At 45.3% G+C, this 10,387-nt stretch overlaps 1 protein-coding gene across 1 annotated transcript in view; it reads right to left on the reverse strand.

Annotated features, from left to right (window-relative positions):
* FMN2 (formin 2) overlaps nucleotides 1-10,387 on the reverse strand; it is a 315,875-nt gene that overhangs the window by 279,523 nt on the left and 25,965 nt on the right. The window contains exons 4-6 of the mRNA XM_024131954.2: nucleotides 2,465-2,550; nucleotides 2,039-2,137; nucleotides 1,495-1,661 (exon numbers count right to left, since the gene is read on the reverse strand). Coding sequence (XP_023987722.1) covers nucleotides 1,495-1,661; nucleotides 2,039-2,137; nucleotides 2,465-2,550 — 352 coding nt within the window. The remainder of the gene's footprint in view (nucleotides 1-1,494; nucleotides 1,662-2,038; nucleotides 2,138-2,464; nucleotides 2,551-10,387) is intronic.

The raw sequence follows: 10,387 nt of genomic DNA on the forward strand, positions 1-10,387 counted from the left end.
AATTTTTTTAAAAAGGAGGAATAGGGTTATTCTATTCTTTTCAGTTTACTCCAATTCCACATTTATTGACTGATAAGACTTTATTTCTGAGCTTTGAGGGAAGAAAATGCAGTCAACTTGGGAATAGTTTTAATCAAAAAGCAAGTGTTAGGCACAGCTAGCGTTTGCCTCCGTCTGTCCCATAATTATTCTAATTCCTAGTTGCAAACTGATGTATCTCCTAGAACACAGCTCAATAAAGCGCTTAGCTCACAAATGGCCCCAGGTTCTGTACCTGTAATGACACATCTTTCAAAAAGGAAAAGGGAGGGAAAATTTAATTATCCAATTTTTCTCATAGAAGAAAAAGATCTACCGAGCGGTGGTTAGCTGCAATGTCATGAATGGATAGATGGACAGACAGACAGACAGATAGATAGATGACTGATAGATGGATGGATAGATAGATGATAGCTAGATAGACAGACAGATAGATAGATAGATCAGTTGATCTTAAGAAGGAAGCTTCACAAGTCACAGTACATCCCAGGGAATCTTCTTTCACATGAGAAGTATCAAGGTCTCGCAATATTTTATGTGGTTTATTTTCCTAATACTGAAGGGAGACCACAGTTGTGATGGGTAAAGAACAGGAAGAAGAAAAACAGGCGCATATGGACATTTTGTTATTTACTATCACTTCTTGATCTCAGCCAGGGCTCATTTCCATCCTCTTCAAACCCCTCTCTCAGTCGCGCACACACGGAGGAGAAGGAGCGCGGTCAGAAGCAGGGCACACATGTAACAAACCCACAAGGATGAGACCTTGACCCTGCCTCATACACTCCGAGCTCCACACAGGGAGCCAAGCAGACTCCACTCTCCTCACGAAAAAGCCTGCTCATTACAACCCCCAGGGTCGCACACGTACCACATACATGAGAAAGATGAGAAATACTCTGGTTTGGAAGCAACAACCCAGCTGTGCTGTTATTTGTTATGAATTATCAAACAGCTTGGGAATGACTGTTCTGAAGTATTAACCCTCTTGGTGAGTGGGAGCTGGGGAGGAAGCAGATGGTGCTGCTTCGTGTCAACAGTTAGTACCTGGATAAGCCATGAACGCACAGGAAGAGTGCTCCAGGGCCCGCAGAAACCTGCTGCCTTCTGGGAACAAAGCTCCGGCCCTCAGAGCTGCTTCTGAAAGTATGTACATGACCAGCTAAGTCAGAAATACCGACTCAGAGCCACTTAAAAACCATCACTGCTTAAAGCAGGCTAGAAAACTGCCAAGAGTGGCCATCTGTTAAGAAAAGGAGGTTTGGCAAGTATACTTAAGAATACCCTAGTCAGAAAGGAAACAGATGTGCTAAGCTGTTGAGTGGCAGGGGCAGGAAAGCCCGCCTCCCATGCGGGTCTTTAAATTACAGGGCGATGGGTCGACACACATCAGAGCTGCTGTTTCCACCGCAATCTGCCTCACAGCCATTGAGTTCTGTGAATTCTCCTACTTACATCAAACGGAGCTGAGCTGGACTGGGCATCCTGACCACACGGCTCCCTGAAGCAGTCCCTGAAAGGAAGGAGCAGTCCCATGGCAATGATCCGCGAGCAGAACTTCTCTGCTTCTTCTGGAGGCCCACTCTCCTGCTGGCTGAACAGCTTCTCCAGCAGAGTTCGCCCTGCAGGGGAGACACGGTCGTTAAGCGGAAGCACTGGCGGGTCCCCTGGCTCAGACTCCCAGAGGAGAGGCCGACAAACACAGCTGGGGCAGCACCGTTGCCGAGGCTTTGCCGTGCACAGGGAAGACTCTGCAGGTGGGCCTGGGTACCACACGGGAAGGGGCAGCTCTGGGTCCTCGCCCATCCCCCAGAATACCTCCCGCCTCCAAATCGGATGGGCCACGTGATGGGCCCTACATCCTCTTCCATCTGAAGAAGACCCAGCCTTTTGGGTTTCACTGGAAATCCTCCTCCCACTTTGTCAACCGGCCGGTGGCTCTCTGAGGAGGCAGCCAGGAGCCACCAAGTGGGCTAAGAATTGTCAGAGGCTGCCTCACAGTCTGAGGGGTGGCTGTTGGGGGGCAGGAACGGGGTGGGCAGGGAGGCAGGCACCAGCCACTGGAAGGGGACAGGGCGGGCCCGCAGAAAACGCCTCCCTGAAGAGGAGAGTGACAGAAACTCAACATCTTCTCATACGAGCCTCAGAAACATCACTCTAGGGTAGGTCTGCCTTGAGGTTTCCATTACTTCCCAAAGAGAGACAGGAGAAGAGAGGCACGTGGAGAGGAGAGTGCCGGCTGCGGGCCAGGCCCACCTGGTCCTGTGGCTCTGGGTCCCACGTGTGGCGAGAGCAGGGCGATGATGGGGGAATCCAGGCATCTGCTCTCACTGGTCACCCAGAGCCGAGAGCCGCAGGCCAGCCCCTCATCCGTCTGACTCTCAACTCACTATCCTTCAGAGAGCGGTTTCGCTGGCTTCCGTACTAATCATCTCCGGTGGAGGCAACAGGAAGTCTCCAGGGTCACTCAGTTCCCGCTCCTCTGGCCCTCCCTCTATCAGCAGGTTCAGCCTTCAAATTGAAAGTAGAGTCCCATACCCAGAAAAGCTCCCAGTGACCCCTTCTGCACGCTTCCGGCTCCCTTCAGGGCTCCTCTGTGTCATTAATTACTTTAGTTAATTATTTGTTTAATGTCTACCCCCCTCACTATAACATAAACTCTCTGACAGCCAGCAGACATCCTGCAGACCTGGCCACTCACACAGGAGAAGCACCAATGAACACTTTCAGGATTTCTGAATGAATACAGTGCTCTGATTCTGTGACAAAGACTCATTCACATCATGGTCAGAACTGGAAATGAAATATTGGTCTAGACCAGGGGTCAGCAAACTTTCGCTGCCAAGGCCAAATAGAAAATATTTTAGGCTTTAAGGGGCAACTAAGGTCTCTGCTACACATTCTTCCTTGGTTTCGTCTGGTTTGGTTTTGAACAACTTTAAAAATGTAAAAAGCATTCTCCGCTTGGGGCTGTGCAGGGCCAGGCATCACTCTACACATCAGTCACATCTAAATTTCAAACGTATACATGTTCAGTTCTGCAGGATGGTTTCCATGCAATTTTAGTGCCTCTTCCTATGTTTGTTTGTAAAAGAAAACGAAATTCAAAATCTACCTCTCATATGTAGAATGACAAAGCAGGGCAAAGGAGGCTCTCTGTTTTCTCCGTTCCTGTGGGTCACTAGAGAGCATTTGCAGGTAGCCCAGGACATTTGCTGAGGGGAAACTGAACTCTTTTTCCCCTACATAACTTAAGTTTGCCTGCACCTAACTGGACCCACACACCTAGGAAACCACATCCCTCAGTTCTCAAGTGATTGTCATTACAGTAAACCCATCTTATGCAGACCATCTTACAGTAGCTCTGCAAATGGCCAGAAAGCTAATTGGTTCTTTCCTACAACTCAATCTTGTATACGACATAAAACAAGGGGGACAGGATCTCGCGTGTGTGTGTCCCAGAGTGAATGAATGTGTATGTGTTCATCAAGCCAAAACCTTATGAGCAGTGGATGGGGAGCGGCGTGGAAGCACAGCCCCAGAACTTCGTGCCCTGAGGGCGAACACCCTTCACCCCGAGCACCCACCCTGGGCCGCACACTTCCAGCTCTAACAGCCCTGGGTGTCCCCCTGGTGGCAAACTCGCCCTGGGCTGGGAGCCCTGCCCTCACCTCCCTGCCTTCACAACAGCCCGGGTGCCCCAGGCCTTCCTCCCACAGGAATCTCGGATAGAGATGTCACATCTGATCCCACGCACTTAGGGACAGGGAGTGGGGGTGACTTCTTGATCCCACGAGCACTTTCAAACGACATGACTCCTCCGAACCCGCAGCGCCCTTGACACTCCGCCGGCCCTCTTCCCGCAGGGCCCACTCCTTCCGGCCCTTCCGGCCCTCACTAAGCCCTCCACCTCCTCACTCACCACCTTGGTCTCCACTCGACCCCATCATCATCGGCACCGACGCTCACAGAGGTAACTCACCCGTGATCGTGAGTCCTGCCTTCACCCTGCAGGGCCCGGCCCGTCCACCCCCCAGCTAGGCCGCCTGCGCCAGGCCCGCGTCCAAGTTCACTCAGCCCTCAGGGCTCCCTGTCCCCCTCGGGCTGAGGCTGTGACACAAGCCCCACCTCCTGCCGCCTCTTCCAGCTCCCTGGGCACCACCCGGGGGTCCCGCACCAGAGCACTCTGCCCCAGGACTTGCATGACCAACACTTTCTCACTCACCCACATCTCTGCTCCACTGTCACTTCCCCCACCCTCCTTAAAACAGCACCTATCACCCTTTCCCATTATTCCCTTCAGCCTCCAGAGCCGGGCCCTGAACTCCTGCGACCCTGTGGACCACTCCTCCTCAGAGTGTCAGCTCCATTTCAGCAGATGCTGGTGTCTGTTCACCACTTTCACCCAGAAACTCAAGGGAGGCCTGGCCCACAGCAGGTCACCAGTGAACCAGTGTATGGACATCTCATCCCCGACATGACTCTTTCGGCTCTGCCTCTAGAATCCCCGCTAAACCTCCAGCCTCCACACGGGCCTTGAAGCAGTCACGGTTACACGGTTACTGCCACCCTCGCCGGTCGATCCCAGGCTCCACCGCCACACCACAACCAGGCCCCCATCCCCCTCTCCCTCTCTCACGTCAGCCTGGGAACTCACACACCTTCCAGCATGGCCCACCCTCCCCTCCGCCTGCACCTGAGCACCTCAACACCCCAGAAGAAAGACACGCACGCTGCGTGTTCTCACTTTACTATCTTGACTATAAACGTCAATCAGGCCCAATCCTGCTCTGCATTCTCAGCTCAGATTCCAGTCGCCCCCCTCATCCCACTCTTTCCAACGAGGAGATGATGACCCTCTCAAATAATTTACTGAGAAAATGCAAGAAGCCAGGACAAACTGTATACGCAGAACACCCACACCTGCACCCTCCACTGCCTACGCTTCACAGTGGACACGCTGCTCCAGACAAAAGCAAGTTCTTCCCTCTGTGTCCTGGATCTAACTCCTTGTTGCAAGCATGGAACTTCACTCTTTTAACTGTTCCCTCTCTCTGAATCATGAACACGCCCTTCTAGACTGGACGTTTCCAGAATCACAAATACATGCTTAACTGTAAAAAAATCTCCATGAGCCCACATCATTCCCCACCGCCAGCTACTGTCCCATTTCTGGGTTTCCTTTCACATCAAAACTGCCAGGTATATCATCACAAAGTATACAAATAACAAATGCTGAAGACGATGTGGAGAAAAAGGAACCTTCATACTCTGTGGGTGGGAATGTAAATTGGCACAGTAACAATGAAAAGCACTATGGACGTTTCTCAAAAAATTAAAAATAGAACTACCATATGACTTACCAATTCCACTGCTGGGAATATATCCCAAAAAAATGATTCAAAACGATACATGCACCCCAATGTTCATAGCAGCACTATTTACAATTGCGAAGATATGAAAGCAACCTAAATATCCATCAACAGATGAATAGATAAAGATGATGTGGTACATATATACAATGGAATACTACTTTGCCATAAAGAATGAAATAATGCCATTTGCAGCTACATGGATGGACACAGATTATCATACTAAGAGAAGTAAGCCAGAAAGAAAAAGACAAACACCATATGATATCACTTATATGTAGAATCTAAAATATGATATAGGGGATTTGGTTCAAGATGGCGGAGTAGAAGGACATGCTCTCACTCCCTCTTGTGAGAGCACTGGAATCACAACTAACTGCTGAACATCATCAACAGGAAGACACTGGAACTCACCAAAAAAGACACCCCACATCCAAAGACAAAGGAGAAGCCATAATGAGATGGTAGGAGGGGTACAACCACAGTGAAATCAAACCCCGTAACTGCTGGGTGGGTGACTCACAAACTGGAGAACTTATGCTACAGAAGTCCACCCACTGGAGTGCAAGTTCTAAGCCCCACGTCAGGTTTCCCAACCTGGGGATCCGGCAACAGGAGGAGGAATCCCTAGAGAATCAGACTTTGAAGGCTAGTGGGAATTGATTGCAGGACTTCGACAGGACTGGGGGAAACAGAGACCCCACTCTTGGAGGGCACACACAAAGTAGTGGGCGCATCGGGACCCAGAGGAAGGAGCAGTGACCCCATAGGAGACTGAACAAGACGTACCTGCTAGTGTTGGAGGGTCTCCTGCAGAGGTGGAGGAGTGGCTGTGGCTCACCGTGGGGACAAGGACACTGGCAGCAGAAGTTCTGAGAAGTATCCCTTGGCGTGAGCCCTCCCAGAGTCTGCCATTAGCCCCAACAAAGAGCCCAGGTAGGCTCCAGTGTTGGGTCGCCTCAGGCCAAACAACCAACAGGAAGGGAACCCAGACCCATCCATCAGCAGTCAAGAGGATTAAAGTTTTACTGAGCTCTGCTCACCAGAGCAACACACAGCTCTAGCCACCAGTCTCTCCCATCAGGAAACCTGCCCAAGCCTCTTAGATAGCCTCATCCACCAGAGGGCAGACAGCAGAAGCAAGAAGAACTACAATCCTGCAGCCTGTGGAACAAAAAACACATTCACAGAAAGACAGACAAGATGAAAAAGGCAGAGGGCTATGTACCAGTTGAAGGAACACGATAAAAACCCAGAAAAACAACTAAATGAAGTGGAGATAGGCAGCCCTCCAGAAAAAAATTCAGAATAATGATAGTGAAGATGATCCAGGACCTCGGAAAAAGAATGGAGGCAAAGATCGAGAAGGTGCTAGAAATATTTAATAAAGACCTAGAAGATTTAAAGAACAAACAAGCAGAGATGAACAATACAATAATTGAAATGAAAATTACACTAGAAGGAATCAATAGCAGAATAACTGAGGCAGAAGAACGGATAAGTGACCTGGAAGACAGAATGGTGGAATTCACTGCTGCAGAAAGAATAAAGAAAAAAGAATGAAAAGAAATGAAGACAGCCTAAGAGACCTCTGGGATAACATTAAAGGCAACATCATTCACATTATAGGGGTCCCAGAAGGAGAAGAGAGAGAAAGGACCCAAGAAAATATTTGAAGAGATTACAGTCGAAATCTTCCCTAACATGGGTAAGGAAATAGCCACCCAAGTCCAGGAAGTGCAGCGAGTCCCATACAGGATAAACACAAGGAGAAACACACTGAGACACATACTAGTCAAATTGGCAAAAATTAAAGACAAAGAAAAATTATTGAAAGAAGCAAGGGAAAAAAGACAAATAACATACAAGAGAACTCCCATAAGGTTAACATCTGATTTCTCAGCGGAAACTCTACAAGCCAGAAGGGAATGGCATGACATATTTAAAGTGATAAACGGGAGGAAGCTACAACCAAGATTACTCTACCCGGCAAGGATCTCATTCAGATTCCAGGGAGAAATCAAAAGCTTTACAGACAAGCAATACCTAAGAGAATACAGTACCACCATACCAGCTCTAAAACAAATGCTAAATGAACTTCTCTAAGTGGGAAACACAAGAGAAGAAAAGGACCTACAAAAACAAACCCAAAACAATTTTTAAAAATGGTAATAGGAACATACATATCGATAATTACCTTAAACATGAATGGATTAAATGCTCCAACCAAAAGACATAGATTGGATGAATGGATACAAAAAAAAGACCATATATATGCTGGCTACATGAGACCCACATCAGACCTAGGGACACATACAGATTGAAAGTGAGGGGATGGAAAAACATATTCCATGCAAATGGAAACCAGTAAAAGCTGGAGAAACAATACTAGTATCAGATAAAATAGACTTTAAAAAAAGAATGTTACAAGAGACAAGGAAGGACACTACATAATTGATCAAGGGATCAGTCCAAGAAGAAGATATAACAATTATAAATATATATGCACCCAATATAGGAGCACCTCAATTCATAAAGCAACTGCTAACAGCTATAAAGAGGAAATTGACAGTAACAAAATAATATAGGGGACTTTAACACCCCACTTACACCAATGGACGGATCATCCAAACAGAAAATTAATAAGGAAACACAAGCTTTAAATGACAAAATAGACCAGACAGATTTGATTGCTATTTATACGACATTCCATCCAAAAACAGCACATTACACTTTCTTCTCAAGTGCACACAGAACAGGATAGATCTCCAGGATAGATAACACCTTGGGTCACAAATCAAGTCTCAGTAAATTTAAGAAAATTGAAATCATATCAAGCATCTTTTCTGACCACAATGCTATGAGATTACAAATCAATTACAAGGAAATAAACATAAAAAACACAAACACATGGAGGCTAAACAATACGTTACTAAATAACCAAGAGATCACAGAAGAAATCAAAGAGGAAATCAAAAAATACCTAGAGACAAATGACAATGAAAACACGACAATCCAAAACCTATGGGATGCAGCAAAAGCAGTTCTAAGAGGGAAGTTTATAGCTATACAAGCCTACCTCAAGAAACAAGAAAAATCTCAAATAAACAATCTAACCTTACACCTAAAGGAACTAGAGAAAGAAGACCCAAACAAAACCCAAAGTTAGCAGAAGGAAAAAAAATCATAAAGATCACAGCAGAAATAAATGGAATAGAAACAAAGAAAACAATGGCAAAGATCAATAATACTAAAAGCTGGTTCTTTGAGAAGATAAACAAAATTGATAAACCATTAGCCAAACTCATCAAGAAACAGAGGGAGGGACTCAAATCAATAGAATTAGAAATGAAACAGGAGAAGTTACAACAGACACCACAGAAATACAAATCATCCTAAGAGACTACTACAAGCAACTCTATTTCAATAAAATGGACAACCTGGAAGAAATGGACAAACTCTTAGAAAGGTACAACCTTGCAAGACTGAACCAGGAAGAAATTGAAAATATGAACAGACCAATCACAGGTAATGAAATTGAAACTGTGATTAAAAATCTTCCAACAAACAAAAGTCCAGGACCAGATGGCTTCACAGGTGAATTCTATCAAACATTGTGAGAAGAGCTAACACCCATCCCCATCCTTCTCAAACTCTTCCAAAAAATCGCAGAAGTAGGAACACTCGCAAACTCATTCTATGAGGCCACTATCAGCCTGATACCAAAACCAGACAAAGATACTACAAAAAAAAGAAAATTACAGACCAATATCACAAATGAATATAGATGCAAAAATCCTCAACAGAATACTAGCAAACAGAATCCAACAACACAGTAAAAGGATCATACACCATGATCAAGTGGGATTTATCGCAGGGATGCAAGGATTCTTCAATATATGCAAATCAATCAATGTGATACAACATATTAACAAATTGAAGAAGAAAAACCATATGATCGTTTCAATAGATGCAGAAAAAGCTTTTGACAAAATTCAACACCGATTTATGATAAAAACTCTCCAGGAAGTGGGCATAGAGGGGACCTACCTAAACATAATAAAGGCCATAATACGACAAACCCACAGCCAACATCATCCTCAATGATGAAAAACTGAAACCATTTCCTCTAAGATCAGGTAAAGTTGCAGGACACAAAACTAATGCACAGAAATCTCTTGCATTCCTATACATTAATGATGAAAAATCTGAAAGAGAAATTAAGGAAACACTCCCATTTACCACTGCAACAAAAAGAGGAATATATCTAGGAATAAAGCTACCTAGGGAGACAAAAGACATGTATGCAGAAAACTGTAAGACACTGATGAAAGAAATTAAAGATGATACGAACAAATGGAGAGATATACCATGTTCTTAGATTGGAAGAATCAATATTGTGAAAATGACTATACTACCCAAAGCAATTTACAGATTCAATGCAATCCCTATCAAATTACCAATGGCATTTTTTTTTAACAGAACTAGAACAAAAAACCTTTAAAATCTGTATGGAGACACAAAAGACCCCGAATAGCCAAAGCAGTCTTGAGGGAAAAAAACGGAGCTGGAGGAATCAAGACTCCCTGACTTCAGGCCATACTACAAATCTACAGTAATCAAGACAATATGGTACAGGCACGAAAACAGAAATACAGATGAATGGAACAGGATAGAAAGCCCAGAGATAAACCCACGAACCTATGGTCAACTAATCTATGACAAAGGAGGCAAGGATATATAATGGAGAAAAGACAGTCTCTTCAATAAGTCGTGCTGGGACAACTGGACAGCTACATGTAAAAGAATGAAATTAGAACACTTCCTAACACATACACAAAAATAAACTCAAAATGAATTAGATACCTAAATGTAAGACCGGACACTATAAAACTCTTAGAGGAAAACATAGGAAGAACACTCTTTGACATAAATCACAGCAAGATCTTTTTTGATCCACCTCCTACAGTAATGGA

This window comes from Physeter macrocephalus, chromosome 20 (assembly GCF_002837175.3).
Source record: "Physeter macrocephalus isolate SW-GA chromosome 20, ASM283717v5, whole genome shotgun sequence".
Taxonomy (NCBI): Eukaryota; Metazoa; Chordata; class Mammalia; order Artiodactyla; family Physeteridae; genus Physeter; species Physeter macrocephalus.